At 44.6% G+C, this 25,674-nt stretch overlaps 1 protein-coding gene across 2 annotated transcripts in view; it reads left to right on the top strand.

Annotated features, from left to right (window-relative positions):
* The window catches only part of CYTH3 (cytohesin 3), a 109,855-nt gene that overhangs the window by 78,197 nt on the left and 5,984 nt on the right, over window positions 1-25,674 (top strand). For both annotated transcript variants that reach the window (XM_017533743.2, XM_017533744.2), the window contains exons 2-9: window positions 5,691-5,773; window positions 8,242-8,306; window positions 8,861-8,927; window positions 17,967-18,085; window positions 21,505-21,585; window positions 24,354-24,466; window positions 24,688-24,836; window positions 25,020-25,131. In XM_017533743.2, coding sequence (XP_017389232.1) covers window positions 5,691-5,773; window positions 8,242-8,306; window positions 8,861-8,927; window positions 17,967-18,085; window positions 21,505-21,585; window positions 24,354-24,466; window positions 24,688-24,836; window positions 25,020-25,131 — 789 coding nt within the window. The remainder of the gene's footprint in view (window positions 1-5,690; window positions 5,774-8,241; window positions 8,307-8,860; window positions 8,928-17,966; window positions 18,086-21,504; window positions 21,586-24,353; window positions 24,467-24,687; window positions 24,837-25,019; window positions 25,132-25,674) is intronic.

Genomic DNA, 25,674 nt, shown 5'->3' with positions numbered 1-25,674 from the left:
AAAAAAAAAATCTGAAGAAAATATAGTATCTTTTTGCAAAATTTCTTTTTTGCTTTGCCATGTTTACCATGAGCTGAGCATTGTGTTCTTAATTTATATCATAATGAAAAACTGTAACTGATTAGGGATCAGACACAGTACCTACAGTATTCATGAAAACATTAATAAATTTGTTCTCAATTTTTTAGGCATAACCATTGCCAAAAAAGCTTTTCTCTGCTGAAAAGCTTTTGGGTTTCAGATGACCATTGGCTTATTTAGGAAGAGGATATGGTCTACTTTTTCTGTTTTCATTTGTCTATTTTTCCTCTTCTTCTTTCTTCTTCTTCTTTCCTTCCTCTTTCTTTCTTTCTTTCTTTCTTTGTTTTCTTTCTTTTCTTTCTTTCCTTCTTTCCTTCTTTTTTCTTTTCTTTTCTCTTTTCTTTTCCTTTCCTTTCCTTTCCTTTTCTTTCCTTTTCTTTTTTCTTTTCTTTCTCTTTCCTTCCTGCCTGCCTGCCTCCCTGCCTCCCTCCCTCCCTCCTTCCTTCCTTCCTTCTTTCCATCTTTCTTTTCTTTTCTTTTCTTTTTTTCTTTTCTTCTTTTCTTTTTTGATACAGAGTTTTGCTCTTGTCGCCCAAGCTGGAGTACAATGGCACGATCTCAGCTCATTGCAACCTCTACCTCAGCGGTTCAAGCAATTCTCCTGCCTCAGCCACTGGATTAGCTGGGATTACAGGTGCCTGCCACCACACCCGGCTAATTTTTGTATTTTTAGGAGAGACGGAGTTTTACCACGCTGAGCAGGCTAGTCTCAAACTCCTGACCTCAGGTGATCCACCTGCCTTGGCCTCTCAAAGTGCTGGGATTATAGGCATGAGACACTGGCCTGGCCTGTCTGTTTAGTTACAAATAGCAGTGAATTTTCCAAACTGAAATACACTAGATGCAGTAATATATAGAAAAAGAGCTTTGTCTGCTGTATCTAAATTCATAGACTTGTAAATTCCAGAGTAGTCAACAGATTTGTGGAAGTGCTTTTGAAACTCAAGGATTAAGAGTTTTGCTAACTTCTTTAAAATATTTTAATTAAATGTTATTAAAGATTTAAAAATTAAATTTGTATTAAATAATAATATTTGTTGGCAGAAGAACATTGATAATACTTTTGAAGTATCCTTAGCTTCCTTTCCTGATCCATGCCTACCCTTCCTTTCTAGTAGGTAAATATTATTCTCAATTCTGTATTTATCATTCTAATTATTTTCTTTGTTATTTTGCTATACACACACACACACACCCCTAAACAATATATTTTTATACTTCTCAAGCTTACAAAAAGTGTTCATTTTTACATTATTTTCCTGAGATGATCGATTTGTTGCTTGTATTTATTCATTTTTCACTGTTGTTTGGGATTCTGTTACGTAAACACACAAGAGCATATTTACCCATTCTGCTCTGGATGGGCATTTAGGTTCCTTTTTTTTTTTTTTTTTTTTTTTTTTTTTTTTCTTGAGACAGAGTCTTGCCCTGTCACCAGGCTGGAGTACAGTGGCACAATCTCGGCTCACTGCAGCCTCCACCTCCCGGATTCAATCGATTTTCCTGCCTCAGCCTCCTGAGTAGCTGAGACTACAGGTGTGTGCCACCATGCCCAGCTCATTTTTGTACTTTTAGTAGAGATGGAGTTTCACCATGTTGGCCAGGATGGTCTTCATCTCTTGACCTCATGATCTGCTGGCCTTGGCCTCCCCAAGTGCTGGGATTACAGGCATGAGCTACTGGGCCCAGCCTGTTTCCTTTTTTAATCTACACAAAATGGGTTTCTTTGATGTTATTGGTGCGTATCTTACGTTGCAATGCACAGGAATTTTTCTGATATACCTAGGAGTAAAATTGCTGGGTCATAGCATATGCATGCCTTTAATATTAGTAGATAAATTGTTTTCCAAAGTGGCTGTGCCAGTTTACACTCACAGCAGCAGACTTTCCCTCCCCCCCCCCCCCCCCCACTTTTTCTTGAGGGATGAGAGGTCACAGTCTGTGAAGTTGAAATGCATGTGTTGTTTTCAAGGTTGTGTTTTTTTTGTTTCTGTTTTTTAAGAGATGGGAGTCTCACTCTATCACCCAGGCTGGCAGTGGCGTGATCATGGTCATTGCAGCCTGAACTCCTGAGCTCAAGAGATCCTCTACCTCAGCCTCTCGAATACCTGGGACTACAGGTGCGCATGATCATGCCTGGCTTTTTCCCCAAGGTTTTATACTTATTAGTTATACATGTATTAAAGAGTCAACCATAAGCTTTGTAATGGAGGTAAGGGGCAGCATTGCCTTGCTTTCTCACTTTTTTGACCCTGAAGTGTGACCACTTTTATCCCTTTTCACTTTTTTGGTGTCTATTTTGGTACCTGTTTTGCATGTCAGAAGCTTACCTCCAGTTTGAAAATGAAGAACTAAAAGTGTATTAGAAACTCTGAGTGGAGCAGGAGGCTGTGTTGACTGTTTCTCTGTAGGGTAATGTGGGTGTGCTGGTTGTCAGTGTCTGCCCGTCACATCAGTATCTTTAGAGCTGAAGCCTGTGGGATGCTTCAGAGAAGACGCTTGTCCTAACCTCTGTCCAAGGTGGTGGAAGAGGAGTAAATGGCCCATGGCCTGCAGTCTGGGAGCCCAGTGGGGAAGACTGCTTAGTGATGAGTATGTCTGCATTTATCTCTCACCCCTGTTTTTGGTAGGGTGCCCTTGCCCTCACATGTGTTCAAAGTGCCCCAGTCTCTTTCTTTTACTCTCTAGAGACAAGTAAGCGGTCTTCTGTGGCATGGGAGAGGAGAGGCACACATCCAATGGCATTTCAAAGAGCCTCTCTACCAGTTCTCCTTATTTTAGTTGACCCCTCTTCACAGCCCCCCCTCCAGAGTTATCTGGTACAGCCAGATCCTAAGCCTAAGTCTTTTGGGGATTCTGTCATGTAAATTAGGTTACTTGGTTTAAGAGTTTCCTTTTCCATGTGGGTAAAATCAGCTATGGCTAGTTCAGTTTGGCATCCAGCTAATAAGAATGTGGTGGTGGTTTTTTCTGTTCCCATTCTCTTTGTTGTGACGGGTTTTGGAATTTTAAAATTGCTAATTATGTTTACTGTAGTTTTCATGGAGGTCTCTTTGGGATTTTAATTTGTATTTCCTTGATTATTAAGAGAGTTCACATCCTTTCACGTGCCTATTCATATTAATTTTTTGGTCTTGTGCCTATGCAAGTCATTTGCCCATTTTCCTTTTTTTCTTTTTCTTTTGGGATGGAGTCTTGCTCTGTTGCCCGGGCTGGAGTGCAGTGGCATGATCTCAGCTCACTGTAACCTCTGTGTCCCTGGTTCAAGTGATTCTTCTGCCTCAGTCTCCCAAGTAACTGGAATTATAGGTGTCCGCTGCCACACATGGCTAATTTTTTGTATTTTTAGTAGAGATGGGGTTTCACCATGTTGGCCAGGCTGATCTAGAACTCCTGATCTCAGGTGATCCACCTGCCTCAGCCTACCAAAGTGTTGGGCTTACAGGTGTGAGCCACCATGCCTGGCCCTGTTTGTCCATTTTCTAAGCACTGAGTTTTTTGTCTTTTAAAAATTGACTTGTGGGGAGGGGAGAAGGAGAAAAAAAATTAATTAATTTAAAAAAATTGACTTGTGACTGGGCATAGTGGCTCACACCTGTCATCCCAGTGCTTTAGGAGGCCAAGGTGCGAGTTTTGCTTTAGGCCAGGTGTTCAAGGCCAGCTTGGGCAACATAGCAAGAAACTCTCTCTAAATTAATTTAAAAAAAAATACATTAGCTGGACATGGTGGCACATGTCTATAATTCTAGCTACTTGGGAGGCTGAGGTGGGAGGATTGTTTGAGCCCAGGAGTTCAAGGCTGCAGTGAGCCATGACTGCAGCATTTCACTCCAGCCTGGGCAGCAGAGTGAGAGATCCTGTCTCTACAAAAAATAATAGTATAATTTGTAGGAGTTAGATATTCTGAATCCCAGTTCTTTGGCAGTTTCTGGATTAGCTCTTCACTTTGTGGTGTGGAACTTTTGGTGAATAAAGTTTCTTTATTTTTATTTGTTTTTTTGAGAGACAGATTCTAACTCTATTGCTCAGACTGGGGTGCAGTGGCACAATGTGATCATACCTTACTGCAGTCTCAAACTCCTGGGCTGAAGTGATCCTCCCAACTCAGCCTCCCATGTAACTGGACCTACAGGCATGGCTATTTTTTATTTTATTAGTTGAAATGTGGTCTCACTGTGTTGCCCAGGCTGGTCTCGAACTCCTGGCGTCAAGTGATCCTCCCACCTTGGCCTCCCAAAGTGCTGAGATACAGGCACGAGCCACCTTGCCTGGCCTAGTTTCTTATATTTTGTCTGTTTTATTTAAGAAGTCCTTCCCTGGCCAGGCGCAGTGGCTCACGCTTGTAATCCCAGCACTTTGGGAGGCCAAGTTGGACGAATCACCTGAGGTCAAGAGTTCAAGACCAGCCTGGCCAACATGGTGAACTCCCATCTCTACTAAAAATACAAAAATTAATTGAGCATGGTGGTGGGCACCTATAATCCCAGCTACTTGGGAGGCTAAGACAGGAGAATCACTTGAACCCAGGAGATGGAGGTTACAGTGAGCCGAGATTGTGCCACTACTCCAGCCTGGACGACAGAGACAGACTATGTCTCAAAAAAAGAAAAAGTCCTCTCCTACCCTACCCCAAAGTTATAAAACATTCTCCTGTATTCACTTGTAAAAATTGTATAGTGTTGCCCTTTGCCCTTCACATTTAAGCCTTTAATCTACTTGTATTGATTGAAAATATGTATGATTGATAACATACAATCTGCTTTTATTTTTTTCATATAAGTAACTGGCTTCACACATACTTATTGAAGAGTCCAGCCTGTCTCTGAGCAGAGTGTCAGCTCTGCTGTGAATCATATTTTCGTCAGCCTTTGGTCTTTTCCTGGGTGTTGTCTTCTGGTTCATCTGTCAGTTCCTCCACTACCCCATTCTCACATTCTCTTTGTCTCTAGAAACTCTGCATGTTCTCTTGCTCTTTACTCATTATCTTTTGTTTCTTTAACAAAGTAACAAAATAGGAATTAAATACACAACTGAAGACTTTTTTTTTTTTTTTTTTTGAGATGGAGTCTTGCTCTTTTGCCTAGGCTAGAGTGCAGTGGTGGGATCTCGGCTCACTGCAACCTCTACCTTCCAGGTTCAAGCAATTTTCCTGCCTCAGCCACCCAAGTAGCTGGGATTACAGGCACCTGCCACCGTGCCTGGCTAATTTTTGTATTTTTAGTAGAGATGGGGTTTCACCATGTCAGCCAGGCTGGTCTTGAACTCCTGACCTCAGGTGAGGAGGAGCCTCAGCCTCCCAAAGTGCTGACATTATAGGCGTGAGCCACCGTGCCTGGCCTAAAAAAATTTTTTTTGTTGGATGGGATTCTGTTTCATGAATATACCACAATTTATTCATGTTCTTAATGATGAATACTTAGGCTGTTTTCTGGTTATAAAGAGCGCTTCTATGAGTGTCTTAAGGACACAGTCTCAATGGGAGCGGGAGCATTTCTTTAGGATAAATACCTGCAGGTGGAATTACTGGGTGGCAGCGTGTACACACCTCACCCTTGTTAGGTGTTGTCATATTGTTCTCCAGAGTAGTTGTTTGACTTTTTTTCTTTCAGTTCCTGAAGACCTCTCATTAGAAGAGAGAGAAGAACTTCTCGACATTCGCCGAAGAAAAAAGGAACTTATTGATGACATTGAGGTAAAGAAAACCCAAAAAACCCAAAACTTTTTCTTGCTTATGAGTAAAAAAAAAAAAAAATAACTTCACAAAAAATGTAAAAAAAAAAAAAAAAAAAAAAATTATTCAGTGTGTGCATATAAGAATCACAGAAAGACAGTGAAAAAGTTATCAAGTTGGGAGGGAAAGCAGACTCCACACAGGCAGTGAGACCCTGGGTAGAAATCAAGACATTGTGGAACTGAGGTCAGCAGTAGCCAGCTTGCGAACCCAAAGCCACAGACAGCGTGTCATCTAATAGCAGCAAGCCACCAGTGCATTGCTCTGTCAAATTGTGCACCCTCTTTGGTTAACCACTAGGTTAATGTTCTAGCACCTAGAACATTGCCTGTTCCATTTTGGGGACTCAGATACCCTTTGAATGAATGTGTAGGCAGGTATTGGGTTCCAGCTGTGTATCGAGTGCCTACCAGGTGGTAGAAGTAGAATGACACATTAGGCTGGGTGCAGTGGCTCATGCCTGTAATCCCAGCACTTTGGGAGGCCAAGGCGGGAGGATCCCTTGAGCCCAGGAGTTCAAGACCAGCCTGGGCAACATGGTGAAACCCCATCTCTACTAAAAAATACAAAATAGTCCATCTTTATAAAAAGTACCCCATCTCTATAAAAAATACAAAACTTAGCTGGGCATGGTGGCATGTACCTGTAGTCCCAGCTACTTGGGAGGCTAAGGTGGGAGGATCACCTTAGCCCAAGAAGTTAAGTCTACGGTGAGCTGTGATTGCCCCACTGCACTGTAGACTAGGCGACAGAGCAAGACCCTGTCTCAAAAAAAAAAAAAAAAAGACACATTAAACAAAGGGGAATAAAAACACACGCACACAAACATGGGCTTTTCCACATTTGTGTTGTGTACTTTACTCAAAGGACAGGGTAGAGGGTGGTCCCACAGGAGAAGCACGTGAACAAAGCCACAGTCTCAGTGTGGGAGAGCCTGTGATTGTTAGACCAGTGCATTGCTCTGTCAAATTGTGGCCAGCCTTGGCTCCTTCTGTTTGGGGCTTCCTTGGGAAAGTCAATCAGACATGGAGATCTTCTTTAAGAAGCTTCCTAATCATTGTCATTGCCAAAATAAATGTGGCTTCACAGGTCGTGGCAGGGACAGGTCTTGTCCCAGACAATAGCTCCTTTCTAGGAGCTTGCATTTTAAGTCTGAGTGTCTTGGCATACAGAATAATAGGGTCCTGAATAAAAATGTCTTTGTATTTGAAAAGAGATTCATGGAAATTTTTATTCTAAGGTTACCCTTCATTCTTGGAAAAATCAGATAATCCAGAATTGGTTCTCTGGTTGAAGAATAAGGCTGCATATTATTTGGACATTAGTCATCACCCTGCCGATAAATGTGGACTCATAATCTAGCTCTAACTACTTCATTTTATCAGTGAGAGCACCGAGGCCCAGGGAAATTAGAGACTTCCAGAGGCCTCTCTCATTAGTAAGGGCCACATCAAAGGAAATGGAGGTCTGTCCCCCAAGATGCCTTTGGCTTCTCTGAGTGCCCTGAGTCAGTTCTTTTCACTCCCCTGAGCTCTGTGTATGGTGCTTCATCTCATTCAAGGTGATAGAAGTGATCCTGAGACCACCAACCTAAACACACCTGAGCTTCAGCCTGAGACCAGTGATGTAAGCCTGAGGCACACCCCAGCCTCAGCTTCTCCCCAAGAACATGGACAGTGTTGAAGGAGGAGGCAGGTGACTGTGTGCAAGGCAGGGCTGAATAGTGCAGTTTGCAGTATTGTTGGTTTTATCTTTTTTTTTCCCACTAGTCAAAGTCTTGCAGTTTGCTGGTTTTTTCTCCCCCCTTCCCCCACCCCCCCCAAGAGACAAAGTCCTGCTCTGTCTCCCAGACTGGAGTACAGTGGTATGATCATGGCTTCCTATAGCCTGGAACTCCTGGGTTCATGCAATCCTCCGTCCTCAGCCTCTCTGGTAGCTAGGACTACAGATGTGTACTACCACGCTCAACTAATTTTTCTGTATTTTTGTAGCAGTGGGGCCTTACTACATTGCCCAGGCTGTTCTCAAACTCCTGGCCTCAAGTGATCTCTCTGCTTCAACCTTCCTAAGTGCTGGGATTGCAGGCATGAACCACCACTCCTGGCTTGGTTTTATCTTTTTACAGCTATGATATTCCCTCCCAGTGTCTCTTCTTGATTTCATATACAGACACCCCAGGATCTGCATAGTGGACTCTTCTGAATCTGGTATTTGATGAAAAGTGAGCAAATAATTTTGTTTTCTCCTAAGTTGTGGTGGCTTTGACTGTGAAGTTCTAGCTGTATTGATAATAGTATTGCTTTTTCCATCCCTGTGACTATGCTCAGATGAGTCCTCAGGGAAGCTTGTTATAGAGGACTGAAATTTCTCTGAGTCTCAGGGCAGGAAGGTTAAGATCCACCTCCCACCTCAAAATTCTTTTTTGACAGAGGCTGAAATATGAAATTGCAGAAGTGATGACAGAGATCGACAATCTGACTTCCGTTGAGGAGAGGTAATGATATGACTACACCTTCAAGCTATTTACTCTTTTTTTTCTGCCTTCATCCTTTAGTCAAACTTGCAAAAAGTAGGGTGAGAGTGGTGGGATGTGGGGAGCCTGTGGAGTTGTTAATTCTTCTCCTGTCCCCCTGCTCCTTTCTGCTTCTCATGGAGAGGTTCAGGGGTGTTTCTCTGGATATTACTTCTCATCGCCTCCTCTCTCTAAGTCATCATCTAGCTTTATAGATTTAGGCATAAGCACAGGCACTTCAGGGTTCACCCGCACAGAAATTAACCTGTCTGCATCATAAGGAGCTGTGCTTTATTAAAATCACTGGTTTGCATCATTAGTTTTTTCTGAAGTATCTCTTAAGTTATCAAATGTAAAAAAGAGTAACAGCGGCTGCACCACTCCTGCTGCCCCCGCGGAGGCTGGAGGCCCCTCTGTGAAGGCTTGTGCTTTTCTTCCTTGAGCCCATTGTTGAGGGGAAAGTACACTGGAGGGCCATGACTCAGCTGCACTATGAAAACTCCGTGAGTGATTTTTAAATTATTTCTCACCAATAGCAAAACGACTCAGAGGAACAAACAGATAGCCATGGGAAGAAAGAAATTCAACATGGATCCCAAAAAGGTAAGAGAATACTCTCCATTTTCTGGCCTGCAGGAGATTGACTGATTGATTTGAATTGCTGTCTCCCTTTTGGACAGAAGTCAGAAGTGGTCGGTGATAACACCTCATAAGAGGCTGGGAGTTGAAGGCACATTTTTATCAAAAAGGGGCTGTTCACGAGTAGGGTGAAGCAGAAGTGCCTTGTAGGGCTGGTGCCCTGAACAGAAAGGCCTTTCTTCCAGAGTGAGCTGCTGGGTGAGGAAGCGGCCTCCCAGGCCTGCCTCAGATGACTCCAGGCAGCGCCGTTGCTATTGAGGCTCATGTTCTTGTCTTCCCGCTCGAGCTGGGCCCTACAGTCAGGCAATCACGTGATTAGGAAGGTGCAGGGATGGGAGTGGCCAGGTGTCCAGAGGTTATGAACTTTATAATCTGGGAGGGTTAAGTGGTTCACGTAACAGGACTTTATTCATCCATTCACCTTAGAAAGCAGGTGTCTGTGAAAGAACAAGGGATCCTCCACATTAAGCCAGGATCTTCGTCTTTCCTCAAGTTGAATTTTCTAGGGAAACACCTGAAAACAATGAAATCTGAAACATGTAGTGCTTGTTTTTGAAACTGAGCTAAAGGATTTGGCAGAATCTGTGAAGCTCTTTGGAAGACATTTTGGTTTTGAGAAAGAAGAGTAGACCTGAGTCTTCAGGGTCGAGGAGAGGAACGGTGTTTACATGGGAAGGTCTCGCTGCAGAGCTCGTCCTGTCCCTCCTGTGGACTCCAGTCAGTCTGCACTTGTAATGTTCCCCTTGCTTTTTTGGCATTGAGCCTCTGTGCTAATCAGTTAATTGTTTGTTCATTCAGAAATGTTTAATTGATTACAGAATTCCACTGTACAAGGTCTAAGATCTGTAAACTCATATATGTGCAGGTGCAGTTGCAGATGATGTTTACAGAAATTTGTGTCATTATTCCGTGCTCACGGTTTGCAGGTCAGGGACTGCAGGTGCGCCACACTGCATCTGGCTAATTTTTTAAGGGGAGGTTGGGTTTCACCATGTTGGCCAGGCTGATCTCGAACTCCTGACCTCAGGTGATCTGCCCACCTTGGCCTTCTAAAGTGCTGAGATTATAGACATGAGCCACCGTGCCTGGCCAGGTCTGGATTTTCTTAAGGTCCAGCACATCTGCAGCCGGAAGAGGGTTTTTGTTTAACACATACATTCTAGCCACTGTGAAAATTCTCCTGTTGCTTTCTAATTCTCTGCTTATGGGGCATAAATCAACTCCGAGATGAAATGAAAATTGTCAATTTCGTGAATTTAGAAATGATTTGGTATTTTGGGTAACAGCGTTTCTTTAAGGAGTTGGAACTGTGGAGTCAGATTGATCAGCAGATTTAATAAGCATTGGAAGCATCTCAGGATTCTTTATGAAAGTGGATGTTCTTAATACTGGACCTTATGTTTTAAGGGAACCCAAGTGGTGCAACACGGAGCAGTACACTAATTTCATAAAATACATACAAATAAATACTTATTTTTTAAAGGGATGCCACTGAGGCCAGGCGTGGTGACTCATGCCTATAATTCCAGCACTTTGGGAGGCTAAGGCAGGTGGATCATTTGAGGTCAGGAGTTCAAGACCAGCCTGGCCAACATGGGGAAACCCTGTCTCTACTAAAAATACAAAATTAGCCAGGCGTGGTGGTGGGTGTCTGTAATCCCAGCTACTCAGGAGGCTGAGGCACGAGAATTGCTTGAACCTGGGAGGCAGAGTTTGCAATGAGCCGAGATCGCGTCACCGCACTCCAGTCTGGGTGACAAGAGTGAGACTGTCTCAAAAAAAATAAAGTGATGCTACCACTGTGCATGAGTTTTCAGCTTCATGAGCATAAAGTTATCTTCATACCTATGAAGTCCTCTCTGTCAGGCTCTTGCCTGTCTTCCTGTTTTATATATATCGTATGTCAGATTTATAATAAGGGCCAACATTGAGAACTCACTGTTTGTCAGGAACCATGATGAGGAAGCACTTTAGTTAATACACTTAAGTTCCTATAGTAACCTTATAAAGTAGGAAGGGTCCATTTTAATTCCTCTTTCACAGTTGGGGAAAGTGAGGCACAGAACAGCCAAAGAACTCGCCACTGTCCTGAGCAGGGAACCTGACTCCAAGGCAGTCTGTGACTGCTACTATCTGCTGCACTGGGTAGAAGCCCCTGGGGTTGGTTTCTAGGTAGCCCTAAGCAGTCATCCCTGTGGCATTGGCTTACCACGGCCAGGGAAGTCTGTGTTTAACCCATTTATTATGCCTGAGGTTGCAGTTTTTTGAATTTTTTCAATCAGACCTTGGTGATGACCTTGGGCAGTAGGATATAAACAACCCCCACATGCTTAGCGTTCCAATAGTGGAACACTTGGCATAACCTGCTTTGCCTGGGCTGTGGCAGACTGCTCACCAGGCTTTATTTTTCTGTTCCTCTTCACCTAAAAGATTTAAAAACTATTGATTACTGATTGTACTTCTTTATAATTATGCTGCTTGATAAAAGCAGATGGTACATTGAGTCTGCATGTGGCCTTTTGCTGGGAAAAATTACCAAAGTCCCTTGGGTTTGTAGAGTTGGATATAGCACTTTTCTTAGTCTTCTTGAGCTTTCCTAACACAGTACCCCAGATGGGGTGCTTAAACAATGGAGATGTATTTTCTTACAGTTCTGGAGACTGGAAGTTTGAGATGAGAGTGCCAGCATGGTTCGCTTCTGATGAGGGCTTTCTTCCTGGCCTGCTAATAGCCACCTTCTTGCTGTGTCCTCACATGTTGGGGAGTAGAGAAAGCTTGCTCACTCTAGAGTGGTGTTCTTATAAGGGCACAAATCCCATCAGACCAGGACCCCTGTCAAGATCCCACCTCATGTAACCCTGATTACTTCTCTTTTTTTTTTTTAAGACAGAGTCTTACTCTGTTGCCCAGGCTGGAGTGCAGTGGCACAATCTCGGCTCCCTGCAACCTCTGCCTCCTGGATTCAAGTGATTCTCCTGCCTCAGCCTCCCGAGTAGCTGGGATTACAGGCGCCTACCACCACACCTGGCTAATTTTTTTGTATTTTTAGTAGCGATGGGGTTTCACTTTGTTGGCCAGGCTGATCTTGAACTCCTGACATTGTGATCTGCCTGCCTTGGCCTCCCAAAGTGGTGGGATTACAGAGGTGAGCCACCGTACCTAGTCACCCTGATTACTTCCAAAAGACCCCGTCTCCAGATAACATCATAATGGCAGTTTGGGTTTCAACATATGGATTGTGGGGGGGACATAGACATTCTTTTCACAGCTGCAGTGGATGATCTCACATCCTTCAGACAAAACTTAAAATTGTATCTACCTCCCCATACCCCTACTAAACATGTAACATTGTGAAACAAGGCTGTCAGAGTAAATAAATTCCTTCAGGCTAAGATGATGTTTTCTAAGTCTCAAGAGTATTAACACTTTAAACAAGGAGCTTTGGTTTCTTTCAGGTGCATTATTTCTAGAAGTAGCACTTGAGTTTATAAACGAGTAAGATGGAAGGTTTGATTCGATCAAGGAAGCTGAAAATGCTCTGCAGACTCTTTTTTTATTCCTGATTTATAAAATATATAAATCTATATGATAAGCAGGGGTTCAGTCAGTGGACTAGAAATTGAGGAATCCCTGAAAGGAGATAAATGGGATCAACTGAAGAAGGAAGCAGTGCCCACAGCACGCACAAGAAAGAACTGCTGTGGGTGGTGAGAGCAACGTCAGGGTTCCCTGAGCACAGAGGAGGTACGTTCAGGGAATAGGACTGTAGGAGGGACTGAGACTGGTCACCCTTTTGTGACCTTGTGCCTAGCAGCGATTGTGTCTCCAGGTGGGAAAAGCAAGAGGGAGCCCTTAGTCCATCAAAACAGGCAGCGTTCTTGGTGAGTGGCAGGACCAAGAAGGAGAAATACCAACTCCCAGAGACTAGCCATCCGCTGCCTGACCTGCTCCTCTGCCAGATCACTGGAGGCTTCTGCAGCGAAAACCAGAAGCAGGCAGCATTCTGTTAGACAAACAGGGACTCTTAAATACAAAGACAAACACCTCTCAAGCACCACCAAGTGTTTGAGGAAACCTACACCATGAAGGAGACATGAAACCGGACAAACAGAACTAAGGCTGGAGGAAACAGATCTAATAGAAACAACAGAGGCGTGGAGGGTGGCTCATGCCTGTAATCCTGACACCTTGGAAGGCCAGCAGGGAGGATCACTTGAGCTCAGGAGTTCAAAACCAGCCTGGGCAATGTAGCGAGGCCCTCAGTTTTTAAAAAATTCAGCCAGGCATGTGGTATGTACCTGTAGTCCTGGCTACTTGATAAGCTAAGGTGGAGGATCACTTGAGCCCAGGAGTTTGAGGCTATAGTGAACTATGATCGCACCACTACATTCCAGCCTGAGTGACAGTAAGACTTTGTCTCTTACCAAAAAAAAAAAAAGTCCTTTTTCAAGCTGGGTGTGGTGACATGTGCCTGTAGTCCAGCTACTGGAAGGCTGAGGCAGGAGGATTGCTTGAGCCCAGGAGTTTGAGGCTATAGTGAACTATGATCGCACCACTACATTCCAGCCTGAGTGACAGTAAGACTTTGTCTCTTACCAAAAAAAAAAAAAGTCCTTTTTCAAGCTGGGTGTGGTGACATGTGCCTGTAGTCCAGCTACTGGAAGGCTGAGGCAGGAGGATTGCTTGAGCCCAGGAGTTTGAGGCTGCAGTGAGCTGTGATTACACCACTGCAGTCTACCCTGGCAAACAGAATGAGAACTTATCTCTTAAAAAAGAAGCAGCAGGCCATGTGCAGTGGCTCACACCTGTACTCAGCACTTTGGGAGGTTGAGGTGGATGGATCGCCTGAGGTCAGAAGTTTGAGACCAGCCTGGCTAACAGGGTGAAACCCCATTTCTACTAAAAAATACAAAAAAAATTAGCTGGATGTGGTTGTGGGTGCCTGTAATCCCAGCTACTCAGGAGGCCAAGGCGGGAGAATTGCTTGAACCCAGGAGGTGGAGGTTGCAGTGAGTCGAGGTTGCAGTGAGCCAAGATTGCACCATTGTATTCCAGCCTGAGCGATAAGAGCAAGACTCTATCTCAAAAAACAAAAACAAAACAAAAAGCAAAAAAGAAACAATAAAGGAAATTTTTTAAAGTAGGATATTTGTCTACATTATAAATATCATCAAAGAGATACAATAGGACGTTTCTTATCCATAATACAAAAATGGGGGGTTGTGAAAAAGAACCTTGGAAATGAAAAGTAGGTCTATCACGTAATCTCTTGAGCACATGGAGAAGATGTAGCTGAAGAGTGGATGTGTGCTAAAAGAGCGTTTAATAATTCTTTGTCCAGATTTGCACAGAACTACAAGAAAATGTACAAGATGGGTCCAGCAGCCCAAATTTTATCTAATAGAAGTCTCAGAAGGAGAGAATGAAAAATGGAGGAGAGGAAATATTTCAAAGAAATCTTGAATATTTTAGAACTAAGAAAAACTCTTTAGATCCAAAGGCCCCACCAAATGCCAAGCTGGATAAAAATTTAAAAGGCTTATACACATAGATGTTTCAAATAAAATATTGTAAAACTCATGGATAGAGAAATTCATTAAATTTCCAGGAAGGAAATATCAGCTTACCTAAGAAGAAATGAGAAGCATAGTGAGCTTATCAGGAAACACTGGATCAAAGACGGCAGGGAAGCAGTGCTGAGGAAAAGTGACTTAAAACCCAGAATTCTGTGTGCCCTATCACTCATGAGAGAAGGTGAGTAAAGACATGTTCAGACACACAAGGACTTCTCTGATCTCTAGGAATTGTGTAGTTGGAGTATGATACCTCAAAACAAGAAATGATTACACAGGATCAAAAAGGAAAGCCATGCAAGGAAACAAGCAAAATGAGAAACTGATTGTTTAAAAGGTGTTTTTTTTTTTTTTTTTTCCATTTTTTTACTGAACATCTCTTTCTTGATAAAAGATGTTTTTTTTTAAGTCCAGATTTATGTCAACATGTAAGTAACAGAGGGAAAGGAAGGAGGGAAGTAATAGCTAAGGTTTTCTAGATGGTGATAGATAAAATAAGTTTAAATACTTGTCAAAATTTTAAGAGTAATCACTAAGGAGAAATAAAATAGGATTTTAAAAAATTATTAAGAAAAATTGAATAAAAGTTAAATCAGTTCATCACAAGCCTGGAAAGGCATGTGACATAGAAAGCACCAAATAAGGGCTCAGACAGTAAGTCCTAACTAGTCAGTGCTTGCCACAGATTTGATTGGGCTAAATTAATGACAAGACAGACACTTGGGTATTAAGTTAAAAAAAATAAAATCCAGCTGTCTTCCGACTGCTACTCACACCTAGAAGTAGGAGGTCTATAAAGGAATCATGTAGAAGAGAAACGGAAAAAGATAAACAGTAGGTATAGTGGGTCAAATGGTGCCACCGCCCCCATTTCTGCTGTTTGACTTTCTAAATGGCATTTTAAAATACTAACATTTTCTAATGTTAGAACACTCACTTTCTTTTATGAGTATTTACCTAGTGTATTAGTATTTTAAGGCTCCACGTCAAATGACCACAAACTTGGTAGTTTAAAACAAGAAATCTATTGTCGCTCAGTTCAGTAGGCCAGAAGTCCAAGATCCCGGGTGTGGGCAGGATTGCTGCTTAGACTCTGAGGAGAAGTCCTTCCAGCCTTGCTCCTGGCTTCTGGCGGCTGCCGCCCTCCTGGTCTCCACAGCTGTGGGCGCCTCACTGTGGTCTCGGCCTCCATCGTCGTGGCCTCCTCTCGCCTTCTCCTCTGTCTCATAGGACACATGTGATTGGACACAGAGCTTCTGTGTCCTCCTTCTCTGCTTTTCTCTGTGTCACCTTCCAGATAGCATTCTCCAAGAAATGCTCTAGTTTTTTTGGATGTTCTGAATTTTAGGGCACATCTTGAGCATCCAGAGGGATTCATGGAAACCTCATGCCCAAGTCCATTCAGTTCCTGGGACTTCAGCTGACAGTGGCAGGGGTCTTTGCCATGCAAGGTCAGACCCCCAGCCTTGGGGCCTCAGAGATGACAGGACAACTAGTGATCCCTGAGGGTGTCCCTGCCTCCCCCTACCACCTGCAGCTGATGGCCTCACCAGGCTTCTCCACCTGCTTTACTTGTTTTCCTCACTTGCAGCCAGTAGCAAAGCCCTAGACTGTCTCTCCTGCCTCAGGCTTTGTTTTCAATGAACTTGGGCTGGATTAGGGATGTCTAAGGACCAGTCCTGCATTGCTACAGCGTATGTGTGTCTTGCAATTTAGATGGTTTCCCTGTGGGTATACCCACTTAAACTCCTACCAGAGATACATATGAGAATTGATTTAGGATTGTTAGACTTAACTGATTTTTTTTGAGAATAATGTATTAAATTATGGTGCACAAATTCCAAATATAAAGAATCTTTGTAAATTAGTATACTCACATAACTGCAACCCAGAACAAGCTGCAGTTGTAGACTATTACAGGGTACCTTTCCGATGCCTTATCCTAGGGAATTCACTCCCCAGGGCAACCAGTCCTTAATCACTGTAAGTTAGTTTTGCCTTTTTAAAACCTTCTGTGAATGGAATTGAAATACTCTTCCATGTTGTCTTTTGTTACATATCATGTCTGTGAGAGTCATTCATGTTAGTGACTGTTCATTCCATTGCATTGCTATATAGTCTTCCATTGTGTGATTATGCCAGAATGTATTGATCAGTTCTCTTATTGGCTGTTTGCAGCTTTTGGAAATAAGGCTGCTGTGGACACTCGTGTATTTAAAAAAATAACAGGAAGTCTCTGGACGGACCATGGGAGTACGAGGCAGCCCTGGTCTTGGGTACTGAGAATCTTAGCTGGATAGAGCCTCTCTGAATTTGTAGAAATGGCTTCCTGGCAAATTGATTTCTGAATTCCCCATTCCTTTACCAGCCTTGCCAACACATACTTTGAAACTAGTTGCAAAGCTATGTCAGAGGTAAAAATTTCTATTATTATAGGTTCCTGGGACTTGTCATGAGACAGTGCTCAGCTGATTCAGGCCAGGTGCAGCCTGTTGCCTTTGAGATTACCAGCTCTGCTGCAGCACGTAGGGTGGGCATGAACTTTGACTGTCATGAGCTTGGTGGCACATTATGCCAGTTAATATGTTTTTGGTATCAGGTAGCAGAAAATCCAACAAAAAAATGTCTACACAGTGGAGGTTTATTTTCTCACACAGCTGTGTAGCAGCAGTAGATGGCTTCTGAGTGGCAAGAACGCGATCCCTGTGCTCATCTCAGGGTTCCCCACATAAGATGGCCACTATGGCTCTTATGTAGTGGCCTCTACGTCATCACATCTGTGTTCAAGGCAGAAAGGAGGCAGAAGAGCAGTGCTGGCTCATGGGCCCCTTTTTACGAGGAAATGAAAAGCTTTCCCTCCAGGCTTCTCTTTCTGTCTGTTTGGCTACATTTGGGTCGAAAGGTTATTTCTAGTGCCAAAGGCAGCCAGAAAAGTGCCTCTCTAGTGAAGGGATGTCAGGGAGCGGGGACTGGTACCACCTGCTCCCTGCCTCTTTGGGACTGGTGCCAGGTTGGCCAAACAGCAGTGGCCACCACCCACAAAGCGTTCCTCGCAGACACAATAATCCATCTTCCTAAGCTTGGGAAATCTAACATTATTGTTACTTCTGCCTTTATAGTTTCTATTAACCACTTGTAATGGTTTGTTCAGTAACCCATTTATTTGTCTTTTAACTTGTTAAACTGCCAGGAGGAATGAATGTGCATTTCTTTGTATAAAATGTAGTATGGAGTTGGGAAAATGTGCATTTCTTTGTATAAAATGTAGTATGGAGTTGGGAAAATCAGGTTGTGCAGTTGTATGGGTGTCTCTGGTATTATTTTTGCAGTGTCCATACCAGTAAAATCATGACACTAAGTGTATTTCTGCCTTTGAAAAATGAGTTTGAGTGATGCTCCTAACCGGTGCTTCCTTTCTAACGTTCTTCAGGGAATTCAGTTTCTAATAGAAAATGACCTGCTACAGAGTTCCCCAGAAGACGTCGCCCAGTTCCTTTATAAAGGAGAAGGCCTAAATAAGACTGTCATTGGGGACTACCTGGGTGAAAGGTGAGTTAGAGGAGGATGCACAGCTCTACCTGGGGCCACTCAGCCCTGCAGCTTGATGTAGGCTCACACTCCACTTTCGGGGCCATCACAGCCTAAAGGCCACAGGCTTGGGCATCCACATGCTTCTTCTCAATACCGAGTGAGCCCTGTGAAACTGGTTCCTCTCCCATGTCCGTGGGAGGAGAGAAGCATTGGGGCCAGATGGGATCCATGCTCATCTGGAATCCTTTTCTTAGAACTGATAATGCTGCTGCCCCTTTCTCCTTATCTTGGAAAGCATCTTATTGTATCTTCTGTTTTGCCCAGAAATATGCCAGATTTCTCATTGGTTTTCTTTCCCCTGTTACTTGTAGTATGAATAAAGGTGGAAAGTTAATTTTTTAAGTGGAAAGCAGCAAGTCAGATTTACTTTGACTTTCTGACCTCTACTGGCTTAGCAGAGGTTAGGGCAAAATGCTGAGGCAGCACATGCCCTAAGTGTACCAAAACAGACTTTTGTCAAAGACCAGAAGAAAGTGTTTTTAAACAGAAGCCCAACAGTTCCTAAATTTGGATGGTTTCTGTTTTTAGCTTTTTTTTTTTTTAAGTACTTGATCAAAAATGGAAAGTAGAATACTTCCCAACTCATTCTGTGAGGCCAGTACTACCTGATACCCAAACCAAAGACATCACTAGAAAACTGTGGCCCATATATCTTATGACTATAATATATAGGGAGCAATATGTGAAAAGGATTATGCACCAAGCAGGACTCATCCCATGAATGCCAAGGTTAGTTCAACATATAAAAGTCAGTTAAAGTAATATACCATGTCATTCAAATAAAGGACAAAACCCACATGTTCTTCTCAACAAATATAGGAAAAGCATTTGGCAGAACTCAAACTCTCTCACGATAAAAACACATGAAAAGCTAAGACAGACGGGGAACTTCCTCAACATCATGGAGGGTACCTATAAAAAAAAACCCACAACTTAACATCATACTTAATGCTGAAAGACTGACCGCTTTCCCCCTAAGATCAAGAACAAGACAAGGATGTCTCCTCTTAGCACTGCTGTTCAGCCCAGTGCTGGCACATCTTGCCAGGGCAGCTAGACAAGAAAATAAAGACATTCAAATTGGAAAGGAAGAAATTAAATTCTCTTTGCAGATGATGCAATCATGTATGTAGAAAATCCTAAGGAATCATTAAAAACTATTAGAAGTAATAAATTCAGTAAGGTTGCATGATACACAGTCATACAAAACTTGATTGTATTTCTATACAATAGCAAGCAATAAACTGAAAAAGATATTAAGTAAACAGCTCCATTTATAATAGCATTAAAAGGAATAAGATACTTAGGATAAATTTAACAAAAAAAGCAAGTAAACAGCTCCATTTATAATAGCATTAAAAGGAATAAGATACTTAGGATAAATTTAACAAAAAAAGCAACATTTTTACTCCAAAAACCACAAAACGTTGAAAAAAAATGAAAAGACCAAAATAAATGGAAAAGCATCCCATGTTCATGGATTGGAGGGCTTACTATTGCTAAGATGCCAATATTCCAACATTTATCTACAGATTTAATGTACTTTCTATTGAAATCCCAGCTGACTTCTTTGCAGAAGTTGCTCAACCTAAAATTAGTATGGAAATTCAAGGGACCCAGAATAACCCCAGAAGTCTTTTAAGAGCAAAGTTGCAGAACTAGCATTTCTCGATTACAGAATAGACTAAAGTGGCCAGGCGCAGTGGCTCATGCCTGTAAGCCCAGAACTTGGGGAGGCTGAGGCGGGTGCATCATGAGGTCAGGAGTTTGAGACCAGCCTGGCCAACATGGTGAAACCCCATCAACAAAAATACAAAAATTAGTTGAGCATAATGGCAGGTGCCTGTAATGCTAGCCACTTGGGAGGTTGAGGTAGGAGAATCACTTGAACCTGGGAGGCAGAGGTTGCAGTGAGCCAAAATCATGCCATTGCACTCCAGCCTGGGTGACAGAGTGAGACTGTCTAAAAAAACAAACAGCAAACAAACAAAAAACCATATATAATCAAGACAGTGTAAGACTGATGTAAGGATAGACGTATATAAATCGTGGAATAGCATTGAGAATCCAGAAATAAAACCCTCACATTTACTGTCAAATAATTTTCAACAAGGTACCAGGATAATATCAGTGGGGGGAAGAATAGTCTTTTCAGCAAATGGTGTTGAGATAACTGGAAATCCACATGCAAAAGAATGGCATTGGACACCTAACCAGATACAACAATTAAAATGGATCAAAGACCTAAATGTAAGACATAAAACTGTAAAACACTTAGAAGAAAACACAGGGAGAATCTCTGTGATCTCAAATTAGGTAGAGTTTCTTAAATATGACACCAAAAGCACAAATTTGTTGAACTCGTCAAAATATTGTGCTTCAGAAGACATCAAGAAAGTGAAGGCCGGGCCAGGCGTGATGGTGTTTACAGCTGGTTTATCAGCGCCAGATTTCTTTGGTCCTTCTCCACTCCCCCTGCTTCACTTGACTAGCCTAAAAAAAAAAAAAAAAAAAGTAAAAAGACAACCCACAGGCCATCCTGGGTAACATAGCGAGCTCTGCCTCTACAAAAAATACAAATAAATCAGTATGACTTGCAAATATCTTAATATAATATTTCTCTTTATATAATCTAGATATAAGTCCTTAGCAGATTATAAAGACTATCATACTGATTCAGTCCTTATAATCTGCTAAGGACTTATATCTAGATTATATAAAGAACTCCTCCAAAAAAGAGTAAAAATAACAAAAATTACTCAGTTGTAAAATGGCAAAGGATCTGAATAGACATTTCTGCAAAGAAGATATACAAGTGGCCAGTAAGCACAGGAAAAAAAAAATGCTCAGTTGATCATCAAGGAGATGCAAATTGAAACCACAATGAGATTCCATTTCATACCCATTAGGCTGGCTGTAATAAAAGGGACACGTACAAATGCCATCAAGGCTGCAGGGAAGTTGAACCCTTATACATTGCTGATGAGATATAAAATAATGCTTTGGAAATCAGTCTGGGAGTTCCTCAGAATGCAAAACATAAACTTTAACACGGAAGCCAGTAATTCCACTCTTAGATATTTACTCAGTAGAAATAAAAATGTGGCTAGATGTGGTGGCTCATGCCTATAATCCCAGCGCTTTGGGAGGCCGAGAGAGGTGGGATGATTGCTTGAGCCCAGGAGTTCCAGACCAGCCTGGGTAACATATCGAGCCCTGCCTCTACAAAAAATGCCAGTTTTTTTTTAAAAAAAAACCATATGACCATGCAAAAATTTGTGCATGAATGTTCATAGCCACATTATTCATAAACCATATCTTTTAAAATGATTGGGATAATGTGTATTAGATTTAAAACTGATTTCTTTTTTTCCCAGGGATGAATTTAATATTAAAGTTCTTCAAGCTTTTGTTGAACTCCATGAGTTTGCTGATCTCAACCTTGTCCAAGCCTTAAGGTAAGTGTTATCATTTGGTAGGTGTTGAGCGGATGGGGGAGGCCAGAGGATTGCTGCCTGAGCAGCAATGGTGGTGAATTGACTCCAGGTAACTCAGTCCCACACAAGTCTCGCAGATGCTGGCTCCTGTTCCAGATGATCCAGGTAATGTTGTGTGACACTGAATAGGTCTGGATAGGAATTGGGGCACGTGCTCAAGATCAGGGCCATACTCTCCTCACGATGGCCACTGGTGCTCCTGTTCATTTTGCTTTTGTTTTTAATGCTGTTTGGCAATAGTTCGAGCCTTCTTCCCAAGCTCTGTATGTAGTGGCATTGGTGCTACATGGGGTTACTTGCACCAGATTTGACCTCAGACACCAAACTCATGGATATCTGAGTGTACCAGGGAGGATGTAGGTTTCTCGCCATTGGGGGCCACCCCTGGCAGGCCTGTTTTTGTGTCTGGGATACACTCCCTGGATGCCTCCTCGAGCTGCCCTTCCTGCACATTTTCTCCTGCTCTGCAAGCAGGAAGTCGTCTCGCCTCTTACCTTGGTGCCCCGGCTGAGTTGTGGGGGCTCTTCATCTGTTCTGGAACTTGACCCTGAGCCAGCACTCAGCAGCATCCACGGGAGAGGAGACAGGGTCTCTTGTGGGAGCTGCCTCAGCCTGCCCTCAGCTGAAAAAATCAAGCCACGTCTTGTCATGTTCTCGGACGTTTTGCTTCTTACCCTGTTCTCGTTTACGTGGTCTGTTTCCTTGTGGCCCCTCCTCAAGTGCAGACTGCAATGTTGGCAGCGTTTCTGTGGGACCCTTGTGACGTGCTCACAGTGCAGCCTGGGGCTGAACAGTGCGCTGAGAGTTAGCAACAGATAAGAATCCGGTGGCTCAAGCCTGTAATCCCAGCACTTTGGGAGGCCGAGGCGGGTGGATCACGAGGTCAAGAGATCGAGACCATCCTGGTCAACACGGTGAAACCCCGTCTCTACTAAAAATACAAAAAAATCAGCTGGGCATGGTGGCGCATGCCTGTAATCCCAGCTACTCAGGAGGCTGAGGCAGGAGAATTGCCTGAACCCAGGAGGCGGAGGTTGCGGTGAGCCGAGATCGTGCCATTGCACTCCAGCCTGGGTAACAAGAGCAAAACTCCGTCTCAAAAAAAAAAAAAAAAAAAAAAAAAAAAAACCAAAAAAAAAAAAAAAAAAAAAAAAAAAAAAAAGAATCCTGCAGCCACAGTTCAGGCTTATCAGATCCCGTTTCGGGAAGCTGTACGTCCAAGAGGGGCACAGGCCTGGTGAGTCTGGGAGGGGCGTCTGGCACACCCCTTGCTGCTGTGACTTCATTTCTTTCAGTCCATCAGTCTCTTGCCAGAGCTGGAGAGATTCCTGTTAATTCCCACAGCTGTGGTAGCCTGGCATAGCCCTGCAGAGAGAGCCTGATGAAGGCATATTGGGGGCAGGGATGCAGGCAGGTCCTGTGGCCTGAGGAGCTGCTGTGCAGATATTGGCTTTTGCCCTAAGGGAAATGGCAAGCCTGTATGGGCAGAGGTGCGTGGGCTGACTTGGGACTCATCACTGCTGTGAGGTGGGCAGGGAGGCCACAGCAGTGGGACGGCAGGTAGGTGCATCTTTGTTGGTGAACGTGAAGCAGAGAGGGAGTGAGGGGTGACCCTGGGTGGCTGGCCTGAGAGTGGAGGAGGGGCAGTTGTGTTGAGTCTGAAGGCTACCAGTGCAGGCCTGGCGGAGAAGATGGGGCCTGGCAGAGAGTAGGGCCAAATGTGGCTGGAATCCCAGGAGGAAAGGGCAGAGGAAGGAGCCTGGGGGGCCATCTTGTGTGAGGGATGCATAGAGGAGCCCCGGCGAGGCCAGGCTGCATCCCGCCCCCAGTGGCTGGTGGGATCCATATTTAAAAACCATGGACAGCCCAGAGACTTAATTGGAGCCTTGTCTAACTCAGTCCTGATCCTTGTGCTAAATCCACAGTAGCATTAGACATAGCTGAGCAGCTGGTGGGGAGGCCACACAGCTGGCCATGGGGACTGCAGCCCCTGCCCCCGGGGCTCACACCTGGGCTGCCAGGAGGTGGATAAGGCAGGTAGTGGGGGTGGTGCCACATAGCTGAGGAAAGCAAGAAAGGGAAGCGGGTGGGGGGGTGCTCGGCTGGGGGGGATTTCAATTCCAGGCAGGGCAGCCAGGGAGACCTCAGTCAGATGGGATGCTTGAGGGTGGGAGCGGCTGCTGGGCCTGGTTCCTGAGTCAGGAGTATGTCTCCCCAGCAAGGCGGTGGCAGTAGCAACTTCAGGCCGCAGTACCCAGTGCGGTTGTGGGGGGGTTTGGATACTGTCCTGTGGACTCTGGCTCTGCCTTGTGGTTGGGAGTTCTGAGAGGAGGACGTGGTCCTGTTGAGGCTGTCGGGACAACCTGCTGCCAGCTCTGGGGACAGGCAGGGCTCTGGTGATCACCTGGCAGCAGCAGAAGATGATGGCAGTGGGGACGGAGAAGTGCCAGGATCCTGGACATTTACTTTTTAGGCAGAGACAACTAGCCTCGCCGCTGAATTGGTTGTAGTTATAAAAAGATGGACCAGTAAGTGTGTCTTGAGTTACCGAACAGAAGGAAACTGTCCTGGCTCTTCTCCTTTCTGTCTCTGCACCCCCAAGCCCCTGCCAGAGCTGTACCCCAGGCCCAGGAGGAAAACACCCTTCCTGAGCAGGGCAGAAGCTATCCTTGGCCATGAAGTGGTGTTGGTTCTGACACGGCCGTGCCTCGGCTTTGGTGTCTCCATAGGCAGTTCTTATGGAGCTTCAGGCTGCCCGGGGAGGCCCAGAAGATTGATCGTATGATGGAGGCTTTCGCTTCTCGCTACTGCCTTTGCAACCCCGGGGTTTTCCAGTCCACAGGTCAGTGCAGAGCTCACAGCCTGGCCCCTTGCCAGGCACAGCCTCCAGCTCTGGAGGGGGTGGCCCTGGCGGGCACAGCCTAGCGTGTGTTCCTGGGGCCTGCCTTCCCTGAGCGAGGATGACCTGTGGGCTGGGCACCTCTCGAAGGCCGGCCCCCAGCACTCGGGGTCCCACTGTCCATGGAGGTTCTGGCTGAGCCCAGCACCCCGGACTCGTTGCAGACACGTGCTACGTGCTGTCATTCGCCATCATCATGCTCAACACCAGCCTGCACAACCACAACGTGCGTGACAAGCCCACGGCAGAACGGTTCATCGCCATGAACCGTGGCATCAACGAGGGTGGGGACCTCCCTGAGGAGCTGCTAAGGGTGAGCTCCCCGGCCCAGGCCACTGCTGTCTGCAGGATCTCTTCGCTGTGAGCGGCCGCAGTGCCTGTGACTGTAGATGTGCCTCCCAAGTCTCCTTGCTGCCCTGATCCTGCTGAGCTTTACGCCTGGCCAGCCACTTTCCTCTGAATCGCTGAACCTGCTGCTGTTTTTTCTTCCTTGCAGAATTTGTATGAGAGCATTAAGAACGAGCCATTTAAGATTCCAGAGGATGACGGGAATGACCTGACACACACCTTCTTCAACCCTGACCGCGAGGGCTGGCTCCTGAAGCTGGGTGAGCCCTGGCTGAGTGGGACCTGGGCCATGACCCCTCTGCCCACGGCAGCAGCCCCTTGGGTTTCTCCCAAGCTCATTTTAGGAATGTCCCCCACTGCAGGCAGAAACATTAAAAAGAAACACAGTTAAGCCAGAGCCCGCTCTTGGTAACCACACGGCCCACGGCCGCTTGTCTGAGCCATGTCTGCGCAGAGAGTAATGCCCGGGCTGCATGGCCCATCCCAGAAAACTACTGAGTTAGCGTCCAGGTCCAGCCAGGGCAGCTTCCTGCACGAGAAGCAAGCGCATTATCTCCACAGAACCTGTGTGCCTCTCTCTCGGTTTGGTGTGGCTGTGATTTTTGACGCGTGGTTTAAATGTGCCTTCTTGTTGTTTTCCTTCTGCCTGTGGCTCCCACCTTTCTGTTCTGTGATGGGCTGTCCCTGCTTGTCCTGCTTTAGGAGGTAGGTACCCAGTGGCTTCCTGCCCCCCAGCGGCTCATTCCTCTCTGTCTCCCCACGTTGGTCTGTGTGAGCTCTGCTGTGTGGCTGCCATTCATCTG

The sequence above is a fragment of the Cebus imitator genome, unplaced genomic scaffold (genome assembly GCF_001604975.1).
Source record: "Cebus imitator isolate Cc_AM_T3 unplaced genomic scaffold, Cebus_imitator-1.0 Scaffold82, whole genome shotgun sequence".
NCBI classification, from domain to species: Eukaryota; Metazoa; Chordata; class Mammalia; order Primates; family Cebidae; genus Cebus; species Cebus imitator.
This window is presented reverse-complemented; position numbering and strand designations above follow the sequence as displayed.